The 27,025-nt window shown below is 33.8% G+C and overlaps 7 protein-coding genes across 10 annotated transcripts; 4 read left to right on the forward strand and 3 right to left on the reverse strand.

The window, feature by feature from the left end:
* Positions 1-1,735: 1,735 nt before the first annotated feature.
* On the forward strand, positions 1,736-2,438 carry LOC108780847 (uncharacterized). The gene is made up of 4 exons (XM_018548661.1): positions 1,736-1,744; positions 1,961-2,054; positions 2,153-2,238; positions 2,325-2,438. Exons 1-4 carry the CDS (start codon positions 1,736-1,738, stop codon positions 2,436-2,438), a joined length of 303 nt encoding a protein of 100 aa, XP_018404163.1.
* Nup160 (nuclear pore complex protein Nup160) lies at positions 1,754-8,595 on the reverse strand. Its single transcript, XM_018548842.1, has 14 exons — positions 8,465-8,595; positions 7,491-7,804; positions 7,286-7,403; positions 6,545-7,074; positions 5,665-6,462; positions 5,155-5,585; positions 4,833-5,054; positions 4,040-4,722; positions 3,618-3,971; positions 3,356-3,538; positions 3,098-3,264; positions 2,774-3,004; positions 2,583-2,686; positions 1,754-1,979 (listed from the first exon to the last, which is right to left on the reverse strand). Exons 1-13 carry the CDS (start codon positions 8,547-8,549, stop codon positions 2,585-2,587), a joined length of 4,218 nt encoding a protein of 1,405 aa, XP_018404344.1. The 5' UTR covers positions 8,550-8,595; the 3' UTR covers positions 1,754-1,979; positions 2,583-2,584.
* Positions 8,596-9,451: 856 nt separating this feature from the next.
* On the forward strand, positions 9,452-11,167 carry LOC108780953 (solute carrier family 35 member E3). Its single transcript, XM_018548802.1, has 5 exons — positions 9,452-10,304; positions 10,407-10,559; positions 10,641-10,723; positions 10,797-10,935; positions 11,006-11,167. The coding sequence occupies exons 1-5, from the start codon at positions 9,813-9,815 to the stop codon at positions 11,072-11,074; spliced, it is 936 nt and encodes a 311-aa protein (XP_018404304.1). The 5' UTR covers positions 9,452-9,812; the 3' UTR covers positions 11,075-11,167.
* Positions 11,168-12,489: 1,322 nt separating this feature from the next.
* pont (RuvB-like helicase pontin) lies at positions 12,490-14,758 on the forward strand. The gene is made up of 3 exons (XM_018548782.1): positions 12,490-12,711; positions 13,244-13,919; positions 14,205-14,758. The coding sequence occupies exons 1-3, from the start codon at positions 12,571-12,573 to the stop codon at positions 14,756-14,758; spliced, it is 1,371 nt and encodes a 456-aa protein (XP_018404284.1). The 5' UTR covers positions 12,490-12,570.
* An 836-nt stretch (positions 14,759-15,594) lies between these two features.
* LOC108780848 (glycine dehydrogenase (decarboxylating), mitochondrial) lies at positions 15,595-20,293 on the forward strand. The gene is made up of 10 exons (XM_018548662.1): positions 15,595-15,783; positions 15,865-15,943; positions 16,600-16,735; positions 16,817-17,207; positions 17,588-18,108; positions 18,177-18,459; positions 18,530-19,179; positions 19,383-19,846; positions 19,932-20,077; positions 20,149-20,293. Exons 1-10 carry the CDS (start codon positions 15,595-15,597, stop codon positions 20,263-20,265), a joined length of 2,976 nt encoding a protein of 991 aa, XP_018404164.1. The 3' UTR covers positions 20,266-20,293.
* A 115-nt stretch (positions 20,294-20,408) lies between these two features.
* On the reverse strand, positions 20,409-23,684 carry LOC108780917 (HMG box-containing protein 4). Of its 4 annotated transcripts, none has more exons than XM_018548758.1 (6): positions 23,599-23,654; positions 22,905-23,053; positions 22,289-22,824; positions 22,155-22,230; positions 21,892-22,077; positions 20,409-20,966 (listed from the first exon to the last, which is right to left on the reverse strand). In XM_018548758.1, exons 2-6 carry the CDS (start codon positions 22,915-22,917, stop codon positions 20,554-20,556), a joined length of 1,224 nt encoding a protein of 407 aa, XP_018404260.1. In that variant the 5' UTR covers positions 22,918-23,053; positions 23,599-23,654; the 3' UTR covers positions 20,409-20,553. The 4 variants fall into 4 exon arrangements, with proteins under 4 accessions (XP_018404260.1, XP_018404259.1, XP_018404261.1 ...); XM_018548757.1 differs by lacking the exon at positions 23,599-23,654 and adding an exon at positions 23,198-23,229; XM_018548759.1 differs by lacking the exon at positions 22,905-23,053 and having other exon boundaries at positions 22,289-22,830; positions 23,599-23,684.
* Positions 23,685-25,520: 1,836 nt separating this feature from the next.
* Positions 25,521-26,519, reverse strand: LOC108780947 (U3 small nucleolar ribonucleoprotein protein IMP4). Its single transcript, XM_018548795.1, has one exon. It carries the CDS (start codon positions 26,457-26,459, stop codon positions 25,521-25,523), a length of 939 nt encoding a protein of 312 aa, XP_018404297.1. The 5' UTR covers positions 26,460-26,519.
* Positions 26,520-27,025: the final 506 nt, after the last annotated feature.

Consider the following 27,025-nt stretch of genomic DNA (forward strand, 5'->3'; position numbering starts at 1 on the left):
AAAGAAATGCAACTTAAACGAGAAAAAAGATTAATTTATTTATATTTGACTCGCGTCGAGTGCAGGCGAGTGCAGGAAAACAGGAGCAATGTATCATCTGCGATTCCGATTTCCGAGATCGAGAATCTCGCGTACAGCGAGAGGAACTAAGAGGAACGATTGAACTTTAACTTATTTATCTCGCTTGTCACTCCGCACATTATAAATAAAATGATATGTCGCATGCAGCGACCGGGTTGCATCAACAACCGCTGTTAATCACATCGGTTCCAACTTGTTAGGTTCGCCTTTGTTTTTAGTCCAGGCACGTATTGGATGATGTTTCGCGGAGAATGACAATTATCGAAAATATCTTGCACGAGAGGATGTTATGCATAATTATGCAAGGTAAACATAATTATGCTACTTCATTGCCAGTCTCAGTAAACATAGTGTAAGTACGCCAGGAGATTGGATTGTAGGATGAGTTTTACAAAATAAGTATGTTGACGTAACAGAAAATTTATCAGGGGTTACGTCTCGGTGCGAAGATAAGTGCAACTATATTGCGATATAGCATGTACAATGTGAGCATTTGACTTTAGTACTGTTGAAGTATGCAGTTTTTTCAGGAACTATCCTTGGTAGATTAGCGTCAACCATCTACTTGTTTTACTGATAGAACCTACTACATATAGGGTAATCTCAATTAAACTTTGATTAATTTAACCGATAATCAATGAAACTAACAAAATTGTTTAAAGAAAACTTTCTAATTGTATATCTGTCATTCTTAATGTAATTTTTTATATGTTAAATTAATAATTAAAATTAATAATTTTATCTTATTAAAATTATAAATATTATTTGATAAGTTGAATAATTGGAATTTAATTAAAGTTATTTATATTCTGATCATAGTGGGTTTCTTCCATCATTTTTCTGATAACAAAATTGATAGCAGAAACCAAGCTTATCTCGTAAATAAAAATATTCATTATGAATAATTTTTTTGTTACAAGTTTGTTTTGTCAGGCAGATTCAATGTGTCATGTATTCTGTGCTTTGTAAAATTTATATTGATTGTATCAGGCTATTTATGATCATATTTGATGACAAAATTATACTAAAAGTTTTCTTTGTAAATTATCATTAGCAACACAAATTAAATTACATACATACAATCATGTTAGCAACATGTATAAGATTTAAAATGTGTGAAACATATGTTATATTATAACATTTGATTAAATATGAATACTTTCATCGCATACATTGTAGCTACAATGTTTTTTGAAAATTACACAAATGATTGTCTCTTTAGTTTTCTTACAATAAATTTTACATATGATAGGGGATTTCAATAAAAATAAAAACATCGGTTTATATAAACACATAGTTACATTATTAAAACTCGCGGTAAACAATAAGAAATTGTTTGTTGATATTGGAGTTTAATGTAAAAATGGAAGAAATTATTATGTATGATGATAATAATATTATACTATTATTGAGAATGACGCAAATAAGTAACAGTCTTTAATGAGAATGTTGTATACAATAAACATTGTTAGATTACAGAAGAGGTAAGATTGCAACATGACAACGATATTTAACTTCATTATACACATTCTGTAGCTTCTAAAGTTATGCAAGTGATAATAAATAGCAAGATGTGTGTAACAAATAATAATTTAAAATTAAAATCTAAACATTTATAACAAAGCATCCTTACCATTAACTGTATTCTAACAAGATGTGTAAAGTATATTACAATTCATTCTTGGCACTTTAAATCACCTTACAAATAAATTCCCTTATTACATAATGGAAAATTCATGTAAAAAATCAAGATTGATTTCAAAAATTATAAACAATAATTTTTTATACTGTTTCAGTAGTTACTGAATTAATAATATAAATTGACATAAATATGTACATCGCAGCAGACCAGTTGAGAGAGATGATACGCGGACCATAGATACAAAAAGTGCTTGATTCTGCAATTGAAAAATACAATGATATAATAAAATCACCTTCTATTTATAATAGATTTAATCAAAATTGGTGTATAGGTGAGCATGCGGTCTAAAAATATAATAAAATATTATTTTCTTTATATAATATTTTTCTAGAATAAACTTAAAGTAATATAACTATTTCTCTTTTATAGAACCTACAATGAGACATTATTGGGCTGCTTCCTTTTTATTACCAGTCGGATCTATTCTTATTCTTGCAATGGTTGTTTTGTTAATGGTAATGACTATAAATTTATTATAATGATCGTTTGTTTATTAATGGAATCTTTAATGAAAATTTTAAATTTTAAATGACAATTATAGGTATTGTTCAAACGATGTCCTCATATAATAGCCGCGATTGTTACTGCAATGCTCATTATCATTATCATATTAACAATTATATTGTCACTTAATAACGATCCAGTTTATACTTAATTTATAATTACATATATTGACTATCACATAAATCTTTCTTCCATATGTACATTGAACTGAGTTTATAATTAATAATATATAATACATATGTATAAGAATTTTTGTAACAATTATATATATTAAATAAATAGATATGTTACTTACTACTAGGACTGTTCATTCATCATTTTTATTTTAATCATGTCTTCTGAAACGCGTTCTACTGTTTCCAGATACTTTTCCAAAGTTGCATCTAATCTTTCGTAGCTCTAAAATATAAATCTCATCATATATCAAGTTGTAATTATTAATATATAAATATACATTTTTACGAGTTAAAAATATATATACTTTACCTCTGCATGAGCTGAGTCATTTTTTAAGTGCTGCAATTCACTTAATAATACTTCTATAGTATTAAGCGGTAACCAAACAGGCGGCGCGGTAGCTACTAATGGTGTTTCAAGACCAAAATGTTCTTTACCGCTACCTAATACCGCATTAATGTAATCTACTGCTAAGTCACTGGCTTCCACTAGTCGACCAGTATTTAGCATAAGACGAAGAAGCTCTGACGCATTTCGTTTCTATAATATTTTGATGTAAATAGATGATTTTATCTCAACATATAGAAATATTATATAAATACTGAATAAATTTGATCAAGAGAAAGTACTTACTTTATACGATATTAATAACCATTGTGGTAGAAAAGCTCCATCTTGTAGTAATTTTTGTGCAACGGCCTTATGTAGTTCACAGTTATCACTCTTTTCGTGCTTCAATGTGAAATACTCTAATAATCTCCAAGCAGTGTTTGTAATGGTTGTATTAGATATTCCAATATCTGAAGATTATTATATATATATATACACACAAAGCTCTTGGAAAAAAATATTTCGCAATAGTTTGCAAAATTATAATATAACTATGCATACCAAATATATCATTTTGTATTAGCCAATCCCAGGCGTTTGGATCCTCACGTTGGCTTAATTTAATGCATTGAGAGGTCAAACTTTTGAGTACAGAGGCTTTACTAATTTTGAATACATCACATAAATGTAGCGCTGTTGCGTACAAGCCAATGCTACATAAAGTGACAATAAGCTCAGATAGTTCTGAAATACATAAATATGTAACATAATTTTGGTCAATTTCTTCATAAAGATAAATAAAACACAGTTAAGAGACATTTACCAGTATGTGCAACTATATGCATTTCTGAATTTACTTTTGATATTTTTAATCTTGCATCTACTATATAATACTCCTTTTTGATATCATCCAGTTCTAATACTTCGACTTGTTTCTTTATCTTATAATGCAAAACCTCTTTTCCATCAATGTTTCGTTTCTTTTGTGGATTCGACGAATTCATCTCGCTAGATATACTCTGATCAATTACAGGCCTTACGATCCACCTGTACTTTTCACTTACATGATGTAAAGCATTAATACACGCTAGTAGACATTGTGCTTGCTTCGTTATAACCGGTGCAGAATGAGGCTCTTGACTCAAACGCATAGCTTGTTCGTACATTACAGATGCGGCTGTGAAAATATAAAAATTTATAGCTAATAATATGTGTATATATTCAATCACAGAATAAGAAGCTTACCTTTCCGCATGTTTTGCTTATTGATATGGAAACTATATAAAAAATTATAATAATTGTTTTCCATAAGATCAACGCTTCTGGCTCTGCCTTCTACTATTCTCTCGAGATCCTCGTACATATCGATATAAGGAAAAGAAATTAAATCTATCAACAATTTTTTTTCGAATAATGTAACGACCAATTGCCGTAAGCAATCCACTCTACGTACGGGATCTGGATTCGCGTTCAAGCAATGGTAAGCTTCCGCGTGATGACCCAGACTTAAATGTTGTGCGAATATTATGGAATGAAGTGTCGGTAAATTTGGATCATCTGCGTCGGCATTCGTTATGGCTGTTTCAGCGATCTCTATGATACAGTCGGACGCATTGTGCTCTTCAAACAATTTAATAACTTTTAGATAATAATAAACCAAATCTCTATTTCTCGATGTTACGTTAGAATTGAGTAAGGCATCTACTAGAAACACGTCGGTTAATATTCCGTCGGAAGCACGAAGAAAATGATCACACGCCTTTTGCATCTCTCCCATTTCTAATAAGGCAACCGCTAATATAAATTTCCTCGAAGCACTATTCCACTCGCACCACGTCTTCAAAAGTCTCACATATTCTTGAACAAGCAGGAATTGGCAACTGGAGAGTAGCCACTCGGGGAAGATAAAATTTCCAGATATCGGCCATCTAATTGCATTGTTTAAGAAAATGTATAAAGACCATAAATCTTGAATTATTTGAATTTGACATAAAAGAATTAATACGAAAATTGTGTTGAAGCTGTTAATAAAGGATACATAAGTTGCGCGATAAGCGTCACATGCGTTAGCAAACTATAATGCCAAGGTATCAGAGTTGTTGGGTCCATGTTTGTTTGAGCCATTAAAATATGGGCATGTTTTGCACCACTGCTATGGATAAACAATTCCAGCAGCGACAGAGACCGATGCTGTCTCTGTCCAACATTAATTCGCGAATCGGCGAGTTTAAGAGTTGAAAGACGTTGAGAACTAGATTCGCTGAAATTTTGTAATCTTCTTTAGTATGTCATGTTGTTGTTTGAATATTGCTTGGTAATCAGAAATAAATTTATATTTATTATAAGAAGATAAAACTTACAGTAATGATTGTGAAGGAGTATATGTTGCTGTCGACTCGCATATCCACGTGACAACGTAGTAAGCTTGAGTAAGTACAACGGTTCTCGGCGCTAACGATGATCTTATAGTATGTAAAGATCTCGAATTAAATATCTCAGGACGAAGTAATATGAGTTGTTGCAGTATCAACAAATCTCTGCAGATGGAAAATCTCAGAAGCGCTATTTGTGTTATGGTTTCTGCTACCGTGGAAATTCCTAGCTGACTACCAAATAGATGATTGACATTCAACAAAAGTTTCGAAGTATCGTGATCATCCTCGAATTGCAGTTTATTCGGCTGCCCAAGATCATATGTTAAAGCTTCTAACAACATGGCCATGGCTCCTGATATATCTTTAACGTTGCTCAGCTTATGACAAAGTTCCGATTGGAAATCAAAATCCGACAGCTATTTGTAACAGTATGTATGTTGCATAAGAGTACATTGCATAAAGAAAAACAGAGTAAAAATTAATTAAAATACTCACTGGATCATCAGGTTCCAACAGTTTTGACAGCAAATCATCAATTATGATATCTGGGCTTCTCAAATGATACAATTCTCTCTCGATTTCCGTTTTAGTTTCTTCGGATAATTGTTCTCCTAACAAGACTAATGCGGACATTAACGTAATTAGATCTTGACATGTGTCTTCATCTTGTGATAGAATGGGCGTTCTTTTGAATCGGGAAATATAGGAGTTGTTGTTGCAAAGTACTAGATGTTCTAAAGCTTCCATAGGTCTTAGAAACGAGAACGAGGACTTCTTCAATAACACAACGCCGTAAACGCTCGGCAGTAGCAGTAGACCTACAGGACGAGTACCATTGGCATGGTATTGGACGACGCACGAGTAGAATTTTGACCAACATCGATTAGCAATTTCGAGATAATCTTCATCCATAATCACGTAATCCATTACTTCTGCCTGCATCTCGGCCTCTACTGCCATACACACCCTTTCTTTTAAAACGGCTGGTGAAAAAGTCATATCTACTATTACATTAGATCTCCTGTAGATGCTCAGGGCTTTCGTAATATCTGCCAGCGAAAACTGTCCAGGATGAAAAATATAATTAATGTACGCCTCTCTTGGATCTATTCCAGGTTCAGTTACAATATAATCTCTGTCACGCGCTTGTTCTAAAATCGTGGTTTCCCATGCTGGTCTAATGCGGTGCGTTACAGGTAACTGTGCGTGCGTCACTGCCACCGCATCCATGTCCGCGGTTCTCCATACTGCCCACAATCTAGTTGGCGTGAATGCAAAATCTACCAGATGTTGCTGTGTATAAATAATATAAATTCGTTACGCTTTTTATCATAGTAAAATATATAGAAAAAGAAATATTAATAAAAGTACTTACATCTGGCGCGTATAATGTACATAATCTAATAAATTTGAACATGCCGTTGTCCTGCACAAGCTTCAGAATGCTGAACTCACATCCCGTGCTGAATTTTAAGAAAGTTCCAAGATACAATTCGTTATCATTGCCCAGCGCTTTTCTTAAGACGTGGCCTTGTGCACCTTGAGATACAATACGATTCTCGGTAGCCGCGTCTGTCACAGCTACGCACTGTGTTTTGTTGCAAGACCATATACGTAGATTGCCCTCTCGACATAATGCAAATAGATACGTATCGCTGCCGTAATTGTGTATAACAAGAGACATAGCCACGTAAGCTTCGGTATTACGACCTCTAAATGCAGTGGCTATACCACTTAAGAATTTAGGCATTATCGAGTCCTGTTTCAATTCACTGGTGTGCACAAAACCTGTAAGTGTATCGAGCCTCAAAAGTAATATAGTAGCTGAACTGTATGCAAGGGCAAATAATGCCTCTTCCTGTGGCAATGTAAGCCATGACGCTGCTGCATGAGGCACTGGGGAGTCTGAAAAAAATTGTTAAGTGAATGACTGGTATATTAATATAGTGATCAAATTAAATATATTATATTGCTGTATTATGATAGAAGGTGCTTTCCAATAAAAGATGACACAATGTAACACAATAAATCATTACATCCTTGTTTAAACAGAAATGAAATGATTACTGTGTCACTGTATCTTTTGCTGGAAAGATCCAATAATCTATATGCTTACTTGTGGCTCCAGCATTAGAAATAATGTGAAATGTATGAGGATCTCTAGCATTTTGCACAGAGGCTTCGCTAAATATAGATTGTACACTAAGATCAGTATATGTTCCCAACAAATTTTCCTTGAAAAAATAAATTATTAATAAAATAATTAAAATAATTTTTGGTAATAAAATATGCATAAAAAGTAAATAATAAAATTTATGCACTTGATTGTGAATTTTATCCGGATGAGAAAAGGAAAGCTTGTGGACACTGGAAACTGTGACAATCAAGATAATGACAGAATTGACTGTCTCGTGAATAGAAATTCCATCTAGAATTGGAGTGTCTGTAAATTTGTATCTCACTCGACAATTGGCAAGATTAATGTCCAAACTATGTTCCACCAATTCAAGTACATCATGGCAAATACGCCAGTAAATAAAGCGATTACGAGTGAAATACTTGGAAGAATCTTTGTATGAGTAGCCACCTGCTCTTTCTGGTACTTTTATATCTTGCAATGTACTTTGGCTTCCACCTATAAAAATAAGATTCTTTTCATTTATTCCTTCTTAGTAGATAATAATAATAACATTAGTAATGATACAACAGATAACAATATAATAATGCAATTATTTTTTATTACATATATTATTGTGTATCTTCTAACAAGCGACATAATACAATACAGTGATCATCTCATCCTTGTTTAACATTGACAAACAAAGACGTACTAATCATACTATGTCACACCGTGTCATCTGCATCGTTTATTGGAAGGTACTCATTATTACCTATTATAAGCTTTTTTATAATAGCAACAGCTAATATAATAGTTAATTTAATTATTGTGCAATTATTTAAAAATTATTAACAGTAATTTTATCAAAATGCAATAAATTGATATACGTGTTTGACGTATGTATAAATTTGAGGTCAGTTACGTGTGCCACTTGATTTACAAAAATCCAAAATCAATTTACATAAGAATGAGCAGTGAACATAAGATGGGTAGAGGTTAGACAATACAAAAATGATACTTCAACTTGCGAATGTTATACAATATATTATTCCACAAGTGTTATGCTTGCACATTGCTGCGGATAGTTTCTTAAAGAATTTTTATGTGACGACTTGAGTGAAATTTCGGTTTGCCGGGCGGTTGAGCTCCGGTTAGAGGAGGTTAGAACACGTTTACCTGTGTTCAGAGTGATCTCTTTCCATTTCTCTGGCAGAGTTTGATCCGGCACGACCTCGCGATATCCCAGCAGGAACTCTAACATGTTCCGATGCTTTACAAAGAGATACTAAAACGAGTTTATCACTTTACATCACAAAAAACCGCTGATTTGAGCGGTTATCGAACGGTTTTTGGCGCTCGCCTCGTGTTTTAACTTACGTCATCGATGAAGTATTATTAAAGGCAATCTCACAAGTACGATTGAAAAACGTCTTTCGCGCCCTCTCGGCCATGATGTAAAAAGGTAATGGGCACATTCAGCGGATTCAACAGTTGAGTGAAGCTAAAGCGGGGAGCACAGCTTTTGCATAAAGCGGGGAGCACAGACTTTTGCATAACGCATAAAGCATGTGCATAAGGAATTTCATTGGTCCATTTTCTTATGCATGAGTCAATGGACCAATCAAATTCTTTATGTATATGGTTTATGCGTTATGCAAAAGTCTGTGCTCCCCGCTTTATGCAAAAGTCTGTGCTCCCCGCTTAAGGACCTCTTTCACCAACGCCGATTAACTTAATCGACGATTAGTCTATTGGAATTGACCAATCGCGTCTGTCGTCAAAACTAAATGATAAATGCGATTGGTCAATTCCAATGGACTAATCGTCGATTAAGTTAATCGGCGTTGGTGAAAGAGGCCCTAAAGGTGCCTTTTCACGAGCTGCTGAAACTGGCCGTTCCAGCGACAAAAAAGGTCACATGATAAAAATTGACGAATAGCAAGCGAATATGACGCTTGCTATTCGTCAATTTTTAATATTCGTCATTTTCTTATGCATGAGTCAATGGACCAATCAAATTCTTTATGTATATGGTTTATGCGTCATGCAAAGTGTGTGCTGCGGCCTTTACTAGGCAACTTGCTTATTTCGCGCATGCGCACTCCATTTTGGCTAACATCAAAGGTGCCGACCGTGCCGACAGATTACTTGTATATACTTGTGTTGTGATCATGTCGATCGCGGGACGCGGGCTGTCATATGATGGAATTATGTATTCCGAATTAGTTTGAAATAGTTGAAAATGATCTGAAATGTTAAATGAGATTGCCAAGCGGATGCTCGAGCACTCAAACATGGCACACTATTCGATATACATGAATTATGTGATTGTTGAATGGAGCAATAAATGAATCCGAATAAAATAGTATTATTGTTATGATTTTCTAGCCACACACGCACACACGATTCATCGCAGTTGGGATTTTTGTGTGCATTCGTGCAAAATATAATAATGGCTTAAAAGTTATCGTTAACATTATTACTGATTTTTCACAGCGATAACATTATTAGGCTTCTACAAAAGATGAACAAAAAGGTAGTCACGGCGTTTTACTTGACGCTAAACATAGCCTTCTCAATTATAATTGTGCTTCTCAACAAATGGCTCTACGTTCATACCCGCTTTCCGAATATCACGCTGTCCATGATACACTTCTTTATGACGTTCATCGGCTTGATAATTTGCGAAAAGCTGGATGTCTTTTGTATTAAAAGTATTGACATCAAAGAGATGATATTTATTGCCATGACATTTTGTGGATTTGTCGTTCTAACGAATCTGAGTTTGGCCCACAACACAGTTGGGACCTATCAGGTGGCAAAAATGCTAACGACACCCTGCGTGATAGTAATGCAGATGATATTTTATAAAAAGCGTTTTGGCATACTTGTTAAACTGACCCTGATACCGATTACACTGGGAGTTATAATTAATTTTTATTATGACATACAATTCAACATTATTGGAACCATTTATGCATCACTGGGAGTATTTGTAACGTCTCTATATCAAGTTGTATGTCCTATCTTTGATAAATAAGAAAAAAGTCAAGATTTATGTATTATGGAAATTATAGATATATATAGTACTGATTATTTCTTTTATTGCTTCTTACAGATGATAAACAGAAAGCAGAAAGAGTTTCAGATGGATCCAATGCAGTTGTTGTACTATCAAGCACCATTATCTGCTGTTATGCTGTTGATTGTAGTCCCGCTTTTGGAGCCTATTGGACAGACATTCATGCACAAGTGGTCATTGTTGGATATAGTATGTTTCTGAAATAGCAGATAGATTTAAGACACTTTTGAAATTATTGAACTGAATAATCACGTTATACTTTATTTATAGGTCATGGTGATACTATCAGGTATCGTTGCCTTCTTTGTAAATTTAACTTCTTACTGGATTATAGGAAAGACCTCACCTTTAACGTATCCTTACATTAATATTATATTATGAGATGTACACAAAGTTATATGTTATACACTTTAACAAGATGTTCAGATATAATATGGTTGGACATTCCAAATTCTGCCTTCTGCTGCTGGGAGGCTCATTACTTTTCCACGAAACATTAGCGATAAATCAAGTTATAGGTATAACTTTAACATTAGTGGGAATTATATTATATGCCCACGTCAAAGTAAGTCTAGCTTTTGTATGTCTCATCATCTTTATACTTTATATTCAATAGAAAATATTCCCTTTTTTAGATGAAAGACAACCAGATGGTAGTACCAGAATTTGAAGATGGAGAAACAAAGCCTCTATATAAAGTATGATTCTGTTTTATGCTAAGATAGACTCGAAGGAATTGAAAAAGTAAATCGCAGTACTTAATAATGTATAAATTTTATAAATCACACTGAAATGTACACCGTATTAAACATTTATTTATTATTCTTGAACTTTTTTAAATAGTTCCTTATTCTAAAACAAGTTATATGATAACCTTGAAGAACGATTATCATATAATGTAAATCTATATGTAAATAAAAAAATGTAAAAAATACTTATAAGAAGTAGTACTAGAAAATTGTATGTATACACAATTTAATTTTTATTGGAAAAAATGAGCTGTATTGATTATATCTCTTTTCAATCCTGTTTGACTCATATTTTATGCAATTACAGTTTTATATATATGTATATACACACACACATACCCATGCTCTGTACTAATGTTGACTTTTATAAATATTTTTTATTTTAATCTTTTAAGTCTAAAATGTTAACTTTATAACATATATTTCCTGTTTGTTGAGTTTTCAAATGTATGATTCAATAAGATTCTTATTATTTTTATTGTTTATATTTTACAATATATATATATGTATATTAGTATTAAATTTAATATAATTAAACAAGTACATAATAATGTATATATTTGTATTTATTATGTAATTTATATTATAATAATTAATTATAATGAAATATAATAGAACCTTCAGTGTAAATAAGAAAGATTAAAGCTCGAATTTTCAAATGTCAATAAATTATAATTGTTTATTTTTTTATTTTCTGTTTTATTTTTTGTTAAAATAGATTAAGATATATTGTTACGATTAAATTAATATCAAATTTGAGTGGAAAATTAAATCGATGCAACAGCGTGAGTGTATTGCATAAATGAAATTTTTGACGAAAAAGAATCATCGAGAAAACGGTATCTCGAAGCAAAATGGGTCGACGTCACACCTTGGGCTGAGATAGTTGGAACTTGTATTGAAATCAGTGGCAACTTCAAATTAAGATTACGATTTACCGTTAGCTTTTTCCCAGGTGTACCGGACCCAACGGTTGGTTTTCTAAAATGCCTTTATATACGAAATCAGTCTGCCTGTGGCACTCTCGAGAAATTGTTGTCTTATGAGACATCTAGCCATTGAAAAATGTATCAATTGCTAGACGCGGACTTTTTGATAGGTATAGCTTGCAATCTATTTTCTACAAACGTAATTACATTTCTTTCAACTAACAATTCGGAAGATATATCTCTTATTTTTAACTTTTTCTCTTAACTTTACTGTAAATGACGAAATATATCTGCATAGTATCGTTGAGTGGATCAATAAACGAACTTAAGCTTCAGAATGTGGCGCGCAAGCTGCGCACACGTTCAATTTTCGCTAATGGCGTTGCTATAATAATGCGACTGGAAGGGAGGGAGTTAACTCCGTTCTCCGTTACCGATCAAACAAGTTGTAGCAACGTGCACGCCCGGCCGGTTTACACTTTACGTTGGTCTAATTTTGATTTTTGCAAAAAGGTGACAACGATGAAAATCGAGGAGGTGAAGAGCACCGCCAAGACCCAGAGGATTTCAGCTCACACACATATCAAGGGACTTGGACTTGATGAAAATGGGTCTGCCATCCAGAGTGCGGCCGGTCTCGTCGGTCAGGAAATGGCACGTGAGGTTAGCGCCTTCTTGAGAGAATCGGGAATTGCGTTGTTTTATGTGCATGATGTATCATGTGTCATGCGATACTTATTAGAATTATAGAAACTCTCAAAGAGTACCATCACAGAGAAAGCATCACGATTTTCTGGTCTTACTAAAATTCATAATATCTTCTCTATTACCAAAGAATATATCACGATTCTATTTTTTATTTTAGTTATTTATGTGTTATGTGTATAATTATTTAATTTGTTCTCAAAATGAATTACAATTTAATTCCTTTTAGTTGCATCAAAACTCACTAATTAATCTCATAAATCAAACAATAGATACATATAATAGTATCGTAGTAGAAGAAAACCATGCTTAAAAATCATAAGAAACTTATACACCTACACTATACATCAGGTGATATTTACGTCAAATTTCAACAGTTTTAAATCACCCGATTTTTCACCGTTTTAGTTTCTTTTTTTATTGTATTTTTGTATATATTTAATGATTTTCTGGATGTGATTAGGAGCATGAGCATAATGTTTTTTTATAGGCAGCAGGTATCGTTGTTGATATGATAAAGTCAAAGAAAATGGCAGGACGTGCCGTGTTATTGGCTGGTCCACCAGGCACAGGCAAGACTGCGATAGCACTTGCCATTGCTCAAGAACTTGGTAACAAAGTACCTTTCTGTCCTATGGTAGGCTCAGAAGTTTACAGCTCGGAAATTAAAAAAACAGAGGTTCTTATGGAGAATTTTAGAAGGGCTATTGGTTTGAGGATTAAAGAGACTAAAGAGGTATATGAAGGTGAAGTGACAGAATTGTCACCTGTTGAAACAGAAAATCCTATGGGTGGCTATGGTAAAACTGTATCTCACGTAGTTATTGGATTGAAAACTTCTAAAGGCACAAAACAATTAAAACTAGATCCTTCGATATATGAATCTTTACAAAAAGAGAAAGTGGAAACTGGCGATGTAATTTACATTGAAGCTAATAGCGGGGCAGTAAAGAGGCAAGGTCGAAGCGACAATTTTGCTACAGAATTCGATCTGGAAGCGGAGGAATATGTTCCTTTACCAAAAGGCGATGTACATAAAAAGAAGGAAGTTATTCAAGATGTGACGTTGCATGATTTGGATGTAGCTAATGCCAAGCCACAAGGAGGACAGGACATAATGTCAATGATGGGACAATTGATGAAGCCTAAGAAAACTGAAATTACAGGTACAAGATCAAATTTGCTGTATATTATTTATACAGAATAGTTAATAATATCAACCTTCAATAAAAGGATCTAAAACTTAAAGTGAGAAAAATATACTAGTTGTTTATTGAATATAAATTAAAAATAATGCTTATACTATGCTTTGTTAAGTAATGAAGTGGAAACAGGTCTATTAATATTTTAAATATTATTTATATCTTACACTTTTCTTAAATATAGTTATATGTTAAAGATATATTTAATTATAATTAGAAATATATTTAATCAAGTCAAAATTATTTCAGATAAGTTGCGGAAAGAGATAAATAAGGTAGTAAACAAATATATCGACCAAGGCATTGCTGAGTTAGTACCAGGAGTTTTATTCATAGATGAAGTTCATATGTTAGACATAGAAACGTTTACTTATCTACATCGCGCATTGGAAAGTGCTATAGCGCCAATCGTTATTTTCGCTACGAATCGTGGTCGCTGCGAGATCAGAGGAACTGAAGACATTATCTCTCCACATGGCATACCTCTTGATCTGTTGGACCGTCTTCTGATTATAAGAACTCTTCCATATTCTAGACAAGAAATTGAACAAATAGTAAAACTAAGAGCTGTTACGGAAGGACTACAAATTGATGATGAGGCTCTATCCAGTCTTGGCGAACTTGGTACGAAAACTACTCTCAGATATGTAGTACAACTTTTAACACCTGCAGCTTTGGCGGCAAAAGTCAATGAAAGGACTAGTATCAAAAAGGAGGACATCGAGGAAGTTAATGCGCTTTTTTTGGATGCTAAATCGTCGGCTAAAATACTTTCACAAAATCAAGATAAATTTATGAAATAAAAAATTTATAGTTTTATGTGATATATATAATTATTTTTCTTAAATCCGTAAATTAAACAGCGATTTAATTATTAGATTTTTGTTATTTATTTTAACCTTCTCAAATCTGTTTGACAATTACTTTTTTAATTAGAATTAATAAAAATCATGTTTTTTAAAAGTGTATATATAGTGATATTGAAAGGTTACATTACCATTGTAATGAAAATAATCTTATATATATTACTACACGTATTACTTTCACATAAAATTGAATTGCTTTAATATGAATGTTACACAACAATGATATTTCATAAATAAAAATTTCTTATGAAACAAGCAATATGTTTATGTGTCTTACTTGTAATATTTTTTAAATAGTGAATTGTATTAATGAGTCCATAATTAATAATAAAATTTATAAGAGTTATTTCGTATAAGAGTATTATACGAGATTTTTTATATATTGTACAATATTTACGAAATAAAAGCAAAAATAATGTTTATTTATGTTTGATGAGATATAGATTCCGTCTTACTTAGATGTCCCAGATCAAACGTTAATAAACTTCTTAGTGTCACAAGATATATTAACGACGAAAATAATTTCTCAATATTGTCTTAGATGTTGAACGACTCAGGGTTCAAAAGCTGAAGAGTTCAGCTGTAATCAGAAGTTGTGACATCATTGTGCGATATCTACACCCTGAGTATAAAATCTCCGTCAATTTTAATATTCGTTAGTTTTAAGATTCTCGAGTGGCCGCAGTATTAAATACCGAGCACCGCATTTCAATCTATTTCTAATATATTTCTGTGCGTATTTCTTGAAAGTTAAGATGCAGTATACTTTAAAGATGGCAAAGTGCTCTAGGTTTTTAAATAAGTATAATATTGTGGCTCAACATACGCGCTGTCTGCAACTGAGTAGTTCGCAGAGACAGAATATGAGTAAATTATTTCCACAAAAGGAAGAATTTCAAACGAGACACATTGGACCCAGAGAACATGAACAGATAGAGATGTTAAGACTAATTGGATTGAAGGTAATTTATTTCTGATCGTTTATACGATAAAAATGCTTGTATCACAATGGATTAATTTTTGTTCGCGGTGCAATATTGCAGAGCCTTGATGAATTAACGGAAGCCGCAGTACCAGCTAAAATTCTTCACAAGGGAGATCTAAATCTCGATGAGCCAGTTAGTGAGTAATTTTCCGAATTAACGTACACGATATTTAGATTTTATCAACACGTGATTGTATTAATTTGGAATAAATTGTTAGGCCTTTGTTCTATTATGTTGTCTGTGAAATTACACAGGTCTTTTTCTTAAGAATACATCTATAAATAACAAAAACGTATATTTTTTTATTCTTTTACGATACGTGATAACTGCAATGGTTCATTCCGTGAAAACGTGACAAGTCACGAGACTTATACGATTCGATTTGCCCTAATAATGATAACCCTTCAGGCAAATCGTTATCTCAGGTCACAGTTCAATCTCGTGCGTCTGCTTTGCTCTCACGTGTTGTTCTTCTCAAATAGACTTAATCGTATATCATTACATAGATTTCTATATATAATTTCTTTTTTCAATATCGCGTGCTGCAATTACTAAATATGCTACTGCATATTTTCTTCATAATTTTTGCATTTTTGTTTCATAATATTACATTTAATAATAATTAAAATTTCCTCCTTGGCTCATGTAAAATGAATAAAATTCTATTTTATATACATATACATACATACATATATGTATATAATTTCTAATTATATATTATATTGTATATGTATATAAAATCAGAAATTTAAATACTCATAAAGTAAAAATTAATATAAATAATTTTTGCAGCCGAGTACGATCTAATAAAGAGGATCACAAAAATTTCGGAAAAGAATGACGTATGGCGCTCTTACATAGGCATGGGATACCATAACTGTTGCGTACCGCACACGATTATGCGTAACATTTTTGAAAATCCTGGATGGTACGTCGTGTGCTAAAAAACATTAAGAAATATGATATATGTAAGGTCATATAGAAACAATTTTATTGTATTTTGCCATAGGACGACGCAATATACTCCTTATCAGCCAGAGATTTCGCAAGGACGGCTCGAAGGCTTACTAAATTACCAAACCATGATATGCGATTTCACGGGGATGGAAGTAGCGAACGCTTCTCTCTTGGATGAAGGGACAGCGGCAGCGGAAGCTCTGGCGCTTGCACATAGACATAATAAGAGAAAAAAATTGTTCGTCTCCGACCAAGTTCATCCTCAGACAATTAGCGTTATCGCAACACGCGCTGCTTCCTTAAGTTTGACGTTAGAAATTGGAGATGTGTTTAAAGTAGACACCAGCGGAAATGATATTGCCGGTATTCTCGTACAGTATCCCGATACAACTGGCTGCATCCACGATTTTGAGGATGTTGTTAAAAAAGCGCATGCTAATGAGGTATATGTTATTAAAAATTATAACATATGTATATGCCCCAAAATAAAGATATTTTTTATAAATAATTCTAATACAAGAAAGACAGTTTTGTAAATTTTATAAACGCTTATTAACACACACAGTGGATGCAAAAAGTATTCAGGAGAAATTTTTATAAAAAAAACCTTATTTGTAGAAAATCAATATTATTTAGTAATTTTACACAATGAGCATGTTCTGTTCTAATTTAAACGAAAGGAGCTTCACATGTTTCTGATCTTGGAAGCTAAATTTTTCGACTGTACAAATACTTTTTGTGTGTTTAAATTATACATTTTTTCATTTTTAAAATTATATTTAAGATGATATATTTTAATTATAATAAATATATTTTCCTACAGACACTCGTCTGCGCTGCTACTGACTTACTAGCATTAGCTATACTTCAACCTCCGAGTGATTTTGGTATCGATATATGTGTTGGTACGAGCCAACGTTTTGGGGTGCCTCTTGGATATGGTGGACCTCATGCTGGGTTCTTTGCATGCCGACAGAAATTGGTGCGATTAATGCCCGGCAGAATGATAGGTGTTACGAGAGATTTCAACGGACAGGACGCTTATCGTTTAGCCCTCCAAACGCGCGAGCAACACATCAGGAGAGATAAAGCCACCAGCAATATTTGTACCGCACAAGCATTGCTCGCTAATATGTCTGCAATGTATGCGGTATATCACGGACCTCAAGGAATACGAGATATCGCGAGCAGAGTACATAAGTTGACGCTAGCTTTGGCGAAAGGTTTGGAGGTGGCTGGAAATTCAATAAATAATATATACTTCTTTGATACCATTACGATATCACCAAAGATTTCAGTACAGGTGATAAAGGAAAATGCAAATAAGGCTAAAATAAATTTGAGGTATTTTCCTAAATTGACAGCAATAGTTTATGATGTTATCAATAAAATTATGAATAAAAAACTTACAGATATTTCAACAATGGTACAATTGGAATATCACTTGATGAGACGACGACGACAGAGGATGTGAATGATCTTTTTAAGATATTTGCGGTGAATATTACAGTTGAAGAAGTGGTCAAGGATGAAAGCTTTCTCGCGAGAAGTTTGGACAAGTCGGACTTCCATCGTACTATTTCGTATTTACAACATCCTGTCTTCAATAGCTATCATTCAGAGACAAGAATAGTTAGATACATGAAATCTCTAGAGAACAAGGATGTATCTCTCGTACATAGCATGATTCCACTGGTAATTATTTTCTTTAATATTATACTTTTATACATACGTTTGCTTCTTTGCTAATATTAACGTTTATCAGGGTTCTTGCACAATGAAACTGAATTCAACAACGGAAATGATGCCTTGCAGTTTGAAAGGTTTCACAGACATACATCCTTTCGCGCCGCTCGAGCAGGCTGAGGGATACCAACAATTGTTTGCCGAATTGGAACGAGATCTGTGCGCAATCACCGGCTACGATGGTATTAGTTTCCAACCGAATAGTGGAGCGCAAGGTGAATACGCGGGTCTGAGGGCTATACAATGTTATCATGAGTCGAGGGGAGACAAACATCGACAAGTCTGTTTGATTCCGATATCTGCGCACGGCACAAATCCCGCATCCGCTCAAATGGCGGGTATGCAGGTGGAACCTATCCCTGTACGGAAAGACGGCTCTGTTGACATGACGCACTTGAAAGATATGATCGACAAGTACCAAAAAACGCTGTCGTGTCTGATGATCACGTATCCATCGACGAATGGAGTGTTCGAAGAAACGATCAGTGATATATGCAACATGGTGCACAACGTTGGTGGTCAGGTATACTTGGACGGTGCCAATATGAATGCTCAAGTTGGCTTGTGTCGACCCGGTGATTATGGTAGCGACGTGTCGCATCTCAATCTACATAAAACGTTTTGTATTCCTCATGGAGGTGGCGGACCTGGTATGGGTCCTATCGGAGTGTAAGCAATTATTTAAATCTCAGAATCTTATACATAAGATCTGTTCTTTGTGGCTGAACTAGTGTTACACTTATGATATTTAAAATAAAATATACATTTGAAATTTAGTGATAGCGAGATAGAAAGTTTTAGTGTAGTTCAGCGCAGCGACAGAGAAGTTCTATTGTTAAAAGTTATAAGTTAAAAAACTATAATTTATATAGGAAGCGACATCTTATACCTTTCCTGCCGAATCACCCAGTAATAAACTGCTCGGGTAACGACAATAGTGATTTAACAAATCTCGGTTCTGTATCCGCTGCGCCTTTCGGGTCATCCGCCATTCTACCAATTTCGTGGGCTTATATCAAGATGATGGGTCCGAGAGGCTTACGCAAGGCTACGCAAGTGGCTATTCTCAACGCCAATTACATGAGCAAGAGATTGGAGAAGTATTACAAAACGTTGTACAAGGGTGAGACTGGGTTGATTGCGCACGAGTTCATCCTAGATGTAAGAGACTTTAAGAAAACTGCCAACGTTGAGGCTGTTGATATTGCGAAGAGATTGATGGATTATGGTTTCCATGCACCGACCATGAGTTGGCCGGTAACTGGTACTTTAATGATCGAACCGACCGAATCGGAGGACAAGACTGAGTTGGACAGATTTTGTGATTCTTTAATCTGTAAGTTAAAAAAATTGAATAATACTTAAAATATCTTAATGACAAACATTCTTGTCATTTCATTTACATTTGTACTCCTCGATAGCTATAAGAAAAGAGATTGCGGACATTGAAGAAGGAAAATTAGATATTGTACAGAATCCTTTAAAAATGGCACCTCACACGCAGGATCAAGTTATAACAACCGAATGGAATCGGCCGTATTCGCGAGAATTGGCAGTTTTTCCTGCTGTAAGAATCTCGTTAACATTGTGTTTAAAAAATGTATATTAATTAATAATAATTACTTTGTAACTTTTTAGACATTTGTCAAAGGAAGCAACAAGATTTGGCCAAGCGTTGGAAGGATAGACGATATATATGGCGATAAGAATCTATTTTGTACATGCCCGCCCATTTTGCCTACAGACAATCAATAATTGTGATATAATATTTATACACCATGTACAGTTACTTAGTTATATAATATTGGACTATTTAAATATTTATTGTAACTTTTATACAAATATATTATTTATATAAAACATAATGTTTTTTTTTTATCTATGTGATAGTAGACGAAATATAACGAGAATCTGTGTTTAAGATTAAATTTTTTAATGAATATTATTTTTGTTTTCACGCTCGTAGAATATATTTTTTTATGTCTAATTTCTCATACTATTTCTCTATTTACATTATTATGAATATACTTTACATTTTGTACATTATAGACCAGGCATAAGATAAGCAATGTTGTCAAGCATTTGAGAAAGTGTTTCAGGTTTAGCTCCATTAGTTTCAGGCAATTGCTGCGTTAAACAAATTAGCGGACCTAAGGCACAGAGCAATGAATCCAGTAGAACTGAAAGACTACCAGAAACCGCTATTTGACCATCGTGCTCCTTCAAACGTTCTCCAATGATTGTCAAACTTTCACCAAGCAATTTGAGATGAGCTGCAACATCAATTGGTTGCGTTCCAACGACTTTATACATTCCCGTTCCTATTACTGGTTCATTAACCAGATCTTTACTGGTACGATTGGATGGTGGTGAGATTGAAACATTTCCAACGACAGATGGCACGCCGAGTTGAATAGTTTTCTTTGCAGAAGCAGGCTTTGTTTGTTTCCCATTACCTGAAATACAACATATACAAAATAATTTATTAATGCTGTATTGAATATTTAAATGGTACATGAGTACAAGAGACAGATCAATATATAGGATGAGGCATTTAAACCAGGTCACCTGAATAACTCGCTTGTTTTTAACAATAGAAGGAAAAGTATTAAATAAAAGTTGCTTGGTTTTGAGGGGCACATAATGTGATGTCAATAATTATTTTGTAGGTGGAAGCGTAAAGGATAGGCAAAGGTCAAATCTGATTTTTTTTAAATGGAATGTTTTTTTATTTACATACCGTGATACACTCGAACGATTAGTGATATACCAACGAGCAGAGAAGACACGAAATTATTCGAAGAGTGCCTTGAAACAATTTATTTTTCATTATTGACCTTGCATAATCTTCAATGACCTTCGATTAAAGGTCACTGTATTTGTCTTAAAATGCTCTATCAGAATATAAATAAAAAAACATATCATTTCATTAAAAAAAAAAACAGATTTAACCTTTGCCTATTCTTTACGCGTCCACCTACTTATATCCAAATAATTATTGACTACGTTTACACCGTGCATTTAGGCCGCGGCCTAAACAATAGATGTGCTTGTTTATCCTGTAGGTTAAACAAAGACACATATCGTATAAGTCGCGGAATAAGCGCACGATGTAAAAGTAGCCATTGACATCATATTATGTACCCCTCGAAACCAAGCAACTATTGTTTAATACTTTTCCTTCTATTGTTAAAAACAAGCGAGTTATTCAGGTGAACCATTTGCCTTACCCTGTATAACTACAAAAATCACATGATAGATATATATCCAATTTCATATTTTTTAGCTAATGCACATGCATACGAAGAAAAAGTGAAGATAATCTACATAACATGACATACAAATCGTCCATTGCCTATATACAAAAACTAACAAACCCACCAATTTTATTAATGAATTTTTTTCGCGAGGCGGGTGGTGGCATTTTCCAAACAGGCTCATCTTTATTTGCTGGTAAAGTATGAGGCTTTGCTGCTAAGCGCTTTGCACGTCTGCGCCAATTATATTTTTCCAGATGTGGTACTGTAGACCACAACTCTCCTAATCGCTTAGAAATTGCAGCAAAATCTACAAAAAGCAACAATCAGTGAACAACATCAAAGTTGCATGCATTTATAATCTAACAAAATATAGCTTAGATATACCCAAGTTAGGATATTGCTCTAACAGTTCTTGCCTAATTTTCTTTGCCCATAGCATGTAAGCGGTAAATCTTGTTTTCTAAAAATGTCAAAAGATTAAGGCCTTCCTTTGATATTGGTTCTTTGTTAATACATACCCCTTTATCCTTGCGTTGGGATTTTGTTTTGCCTATGATTTTTCCATCCTTAATAACCAATTTTTTCTTAGATTTTTCAAGCATATATAAACTATTTGCTTGAGATGGTATTTCCTGACCTAATGGTGGCTCTAGCTTCCTGAATCCCATTTCTCTTTCATCGATCAAAAGAGGATCTACTTCATTATTGCTTTCAGAGTCTATCTCATCCTCGTTTATCCCAGCGGGATCATCGGATTCAGAACTAGACGTCTGTCCTTCATTATCAGACAGAGATTCCACCTTAACCCTTTGTTGCACATGAATTGAACCTGAATTCTTTCTCTGTTGTCCAATGTTACCCACTTGGTTAGATTGCATAGGCAATATCTGCTGTTGTTGCTGTTGTACTTCATATTGATCTAAGAACTGTTGACTTTGTAGCTGCTGTGCCTTTTGTCGCTTCAATTTATTTTCCGTAAGATCATCGGATTCGAAGTCAACAAGTTTGGAAGATTTCTTCCTCACGCGGCCACTACGGGAGATACCCGTGACCTCTAGATCTGAAAGATAAAGCAGACTGCACCTTGCCAAAAAAAAAAGAAAGAGTCTAATGTACTTTGCAATAACTAACTACCAGGCTTAAACATTTATAGAGTCAGGATAGACACAGTACAGAAATACTACTTCTATACAGGCTACAATGTATCAGCTACTAAAGATGTGGGCAGCCAGTCGCAGTACAACTCGCACTTCACTTTGCTTCGCTTCTTTTCTTTGAGAAATCTGCATTACGTTTTTATGAAAAACAATTATTCAATTAACTACTTTTATAGATAGGAGGCGATAATGAGATGTAAGCAACTTAAGGTAAATGGAACTCTCTCAATAAGACATTTGTACATTCCCGATTCAATTGTTTACTTTTACCATTCATCAAATCCATTCATCAAATATACGCAATAAGTTGCAGAAACGTTTAAGCAGTATGTAAAAACGAAGTGATTGTTGATCCTTCGATGAAAGTCATAGAAGAAAGGTGAAAATGATTTTCGGCGCGATCGAGGTTAGCTTGATGTTGCAAAATTTTGTGTTTTTTGACAACAATAGTCATGTACGGCGCGCAGTTAGTACAACGATTATCCGCCATATACACCAAAGCGTTAGCGCATCTATATACGTATAACGTAAATGAATGTTGTAGAAAAAGAATTCCGAGTTTCTCTACGAGCGCGCGCCCAATCATGCGATGCACCGCAAGCGATATCAGCGAACAAGCAATCAGTCTATTCGATGCAGTCGCAATAGCGTGATAAAAAACCGATGCTCACCGTCGCTCTTCTGAGCGCGTGTTTTTGACGAGCCAAACACATCCATAGCGTCCTTCCGCTGCCAAGATGCCGCCTGAACGCGCGCGCTGCGCCTCCTCGGTGTATTCTCGGATTTCGCGAGCTCGTCACTCCTATTCATGGCGCGGCATTCAATTAGGATTTTCCTCTCCACGATAATATTTTCACGAGGTTGCAAGGAAACACGACAATCGGCTGTTTACACCACGGCACTCTGTCTAACAAATCAACAACATGTGTTTTGTTTTATTTATGCGACTTTTGCAAAAACAAATAATACACGGCTCATTCAAAAAAGAACGCGTGATTTCGAACGTGATCTACATGAAATTCGAATTGCAACACAATTGGGAAATTTATGCTAAAAAAAATTTAATATATATTTCAAATTTTAGTGTTTATTTAAAACGAGATAAATATTGAAAAGAGAGTAACATAAATATTTATATGTAAAGAATTGTAACACAAAAACGTAACACAATTTGAAAGCAATTATATTTCTTCATTACAATTAACATTTATAACATGTTGAATTAATATATTTCAATAAATTTAACATTTATAATATGTTAAATTGACACATGTTATTCATTTATCTTAAAATTTATGTTAAAAAAATATTATTTTTGTTGTTTATTTACATAGTTGCTTATAAATACGTAATCAAATTATTATCCGCTTCATTGCGCATTTTAGTAATCTAGGATAACGAAATGTGTCGCTTCCGATTAATTCGAACTATTTAAAACACGCGACTAACTTCAAGGAAGACGCCAGTTTCGACAAATTTTTCGGTTCACGTTGTACGAAATTTTTCTGCCGCGTCGCAATCGTGAAAATTATCGATAATTAGAAAAAAAGAGGCTGAATTCAATATGGAAATCGAGAATGGATTTGAGATCTTCGTTCGTCATGCGATTACTAATGGGTACGTGACGAAATTATTATCGTTTTCATAGTTATGCACTTTTTCACAACCGGTGAGCGAGATTCGGAAGTACCGCTGCCATTTGCAATTTCGAATAGCAAGATTTATTTTACACACTGATCGGCAGTTTATGTTCTAATAGTATGAAATTTTTCGTGAAACATGAAATGAATTCGAGTAGAAAGGGGAAGAGACTTTCATATAACACAGTTTTCCGAAAAACGTTTTAGGGATGTCATGTAGAGACGTCCTGAGACATTTCTTGGAGAACTGTGTTGTGTTAATACAAATCGATATTAGTATGAAGCGACTGTTATTATTATTTAAAAACGTCTTTACGATTTTTTTGGACGTACATGTCTGGATAGGAGTAAGCAATAATCACTTTCTCTAGAATTTCTATTTTTGCGGTTTTTTCGATCGATAAATTCCAGACTTTAAACAAAAAAATCTTCGGTTAATTGCGCTAAATTTTGATAATTTTTTAAAAGAAATGATAATGTATACAGATAACGTTGGTTTTTTAACTTTTATATATCTGATTTTTTTACAGACCACTACAATGCACTAACAGTTCTGGAATTTTGGCAATAATCGATTTCCAGCAACATAATGAAATCTCTGGCAAGAATTAAAGCTACCTTCAGCGGAACATTAATGGAAAGATGGCAATCATGGTAATAACAATTTTACTACAATTAACTGCAGTTATTTTTACTCTTGTAGCATTTCCTTCTTCACTGACATTCGTAAAAATGAATTTTTCATACATTTTTATATGTATATATATTATTGATAATTTGCGGATTTAGAATAAAATTTATATTTCAGTGATGCCTACTCACATAATATAAGCAATATATTTATACAATAAATATATGTAAAATACATACAATTTTATAGAGAAATGTCAATGCAATTATATAAAATTTATCAAAATTAAATTGATATATGTACACAGATATACATATTAGAATTAAATTAAATTATCTTCTTGTTGCCAACCATCATCATCAGACAGAAATCTCCTTTTGTGAGTTGTATTCATATAAGGTCTCAAAGCCCATTCTGTGTCAGCGACAGATTCAGTATCTAGAGTTCCTAATTTAATCTCATATAATTTCATTTGAAAGCGTGGTCCAACCTCTGTCAATTCGATATTCTTTCCTTGAGTCTTCTTGTATGTGTGATGTCGGAAACAAATGTAATCATCATGATTAGCAAAACTAATTACTCTCTTGCTATCTTCTTTTGGTACAGGAAACAGGTACTTCAATATGTTCATTACTCTTATTCCTAGTTTCGTCTTAAAATTATGAAAGATTAGATGTGGATACTGTTCTGACATTGTACCAATATCAGGAATATCATGTCGCATTATGACACCGGATAATGTAAAGTAGGCTGTCGGTCCATAAGGCAAATGGCATATCACCAGAGCATCAGGAACACCTCGATGTTCATGTACGATGATAAAGTCAGTGACTTCGTTGGCACGACAAGCATGGATTAGCTGCTTCATCTCGTAGTTACCACGGTTCATTCGCTGTGCGTTTGGGAACATCAGACGGAGCTCCTTCACGAACATCTTCAGCCGGGAGCTTGGGTCGCGAGACGTTGTGATGACGATCTTTGGATCCTCCACGCCAGCCCAACGATACTCGTCATCCTCGTGGTTGGCTATGGTACCGCCCATCTCTGTACCCATGGCCACTGCCATCTCCGGTCCAGCATCCTCCCATTCGATCTTCCTTTGCACATGTAATGCGCTTTTCCTTAGATCCGGATGAATCGGTATATTTTCTTCCAAACTGTGTTTCAATTTATCTTTCTTCTCTTGAATACATTTCACTTTATCTTGCACAGATTTTCTGTACAGATATTCTCGACGTAATCGTGCTTGCCTCCGTAACATTTCTGCTGCTTAATTTTCGTAAACGAAAACAAACACGATACAACACACAACGGTAGCCGTAGCGCGCTCAATTGGAGGTTATGATCACAGTATACCACGTGCTTCTTTAAAGTACAATCAGTTTACAATCGCACAGTAAAATAGCACTTGAATATAATTGGTTGGGCTTAAAAGTAAGAACCAATCGAATGTAATACTTGATGCATTTGATAGGCTAGCTAAACTTGTCCAAAATTGCATACAAGAGCTGTTTGTTATATTTTTTCGTTGTGTTAAAAATATTTTGATTGTTAGAAAAAAAATAACAAATATACAAAAATACAAAAAATATAACAGATTATAGGTTTATAAAAAATATAACACAAACAGGTTTAAAATATAAATAGTTCTAATTCTTTCTAATTACATAAAACGACTATTAATAATAAATTATTTTTTAATAACTATATATAATTAATTATTTAAAGTTTTTTCTATGTAAATTTTCTGTACTTAAAGTTAATAATAAGATTTTAAATTATTTTTATTCTAAATTAAATGTTTTTAGATGTATATTTATTTATTTT

The sequence above is a fragment of the Cyphomyrmex costatus genome, unplaced genomic scaffold (genome assembly GCF_001594065.2).
Source record: "Cyphomyrmex costatus isolate MS0001 unplaced genomic scaffold, Ccosl1.0 scaffold75, whole genome shotgun sequence".
NCBI classification, from domain to species: Eukaryota; Metazoa; Arthropoda; class Insecta; order Hymenoptera; family Formicidae; genus Cyphomyrmex; species Cyphomyrmex costatus.

Bases quoted from the DNA above. Each gene is read 5' to 3' on its own strand.
- LOC108780847 (XM_018548661.1), top strand. The intron at 2,055-2,152 runs GTGAGCATGCGG...TCTCTTTTATAG, and splicing joins TAATCAAAATTGGTGTATAG to AACCTACAATGAGACATTAT. The intron at 2,239-2,324 runs GTAATGACTATA...TGACAATTATAG, and splicing joins CAATGGTTGTTTTGTTAATG to GTATTGTTCAAACGATGTCC.
- Nup160 (XM_018548842.1), bottom strand. From the start codon at position 8,549: ATGTTAGAGTTCCTGCTGGGATATCGCGAGGTCGTGCCGGATCAAACT. The intron at 7,404-7,490 runs GTGCATAAATTT...TATTTTTTCAAG, and splicing joins CGGATAAAATTCACAATCAA to GAAAATTTGTTGGGAACATA. The intron at 3,539-3,617 runs GTAAATGTCTCT...TATGTATTTCAG, and splicing joins GCATATAGTTGCACATACTG to AACTATCTGAGCTTATTGTC.
- LOC108780953 (XM_018548802.1), top strand. From the start codon at position 9,813: ATGAACAAAAAGGTAGTCACGGCGTTTTACTTGACGCTAAACATAGCC. The intron at 10,560-10,640 runs GTATGTTTCTGA...CTTTATTTATAG, and splicing joins AGTGGTCATTGTTGGATATA to GTCATGGTGATACTATCAGG. The intron at 10,936-11,005 runs GTAAGTCTAGCT...TCCCTTTTTTAG, and splicing joins TATTATATGCCCACGTCAAA to ATGAAAGACAACCAGATGGT.
- pont (XM_018548782.1), top strand. From the start codon at position 12,571: ATGAAAATCGAGGAGGTGAAGAGCACCGCCAAGACCCAGAGGATTTCA. The intron at 12,712-13,243 runs GTTAGCGCCTTC...GTTTTTTTATAG, and splicing joins GTCAGGAAATGGCACGTGAG to GCAGCAGGTATCGTTGTTGA. The intron at 13,920-14,204 runs GTACAAGATCAA...AAATTATTTCAG, and splicing joins TAAGAAAACTGAAATTACAG to ATAAGTTGCGGAAAGAGATA.
- LOC108780848 (XM_018548662.1), top strand. From the start codon at position 15,595: ATGGCAAAGTGCTCTAGGTTTTTAAATAAGTATAATATTGTGGCTCAA. The intron at 16,736-16,816 runs GTACGTCGTGTG...ATTTTGCCATAG, and splicing joins ATTTTTGAAAATCCTGGATG to GACGACGCAATATACTCCTT. The intron at 19,847-19,931 runs GTAAGTTAAAAA...ACTCCTCGATAG, and splicing joins ATTTTGTGATTCTTTAATCT to CTATAAGAAAAGAGATTGCG.
- LOC108780917 (XM_018548759.1), bottom strand. From the start codon at position 23,644: ATGGATGTGTTTGGCTCGTCAAAAACACGCGCTCAGAAGAGCGACG. The intron at 22,078-22,154 runs GTATATCTAAGC...TGCTTTTTGTAG, and splicing joins AGAGCAATATCCTAACTTGG to ATTTTGCTGCAATTTCTAAG. The intron at 20,967-21,891 runs GTGGGTTTGTTA...GTTGTATTTCAG, and splicing joins AAAATTCATTAATAAAATTG to GTAATGGGAAACAAACAAAG.
- LOC108780947 (XM_018548795.1), bottom strand. From the start codon at position 26,459: ATGTTACGGAGGCAAGCACGATTACGTCGAGAATATCTGTACAGAAAA.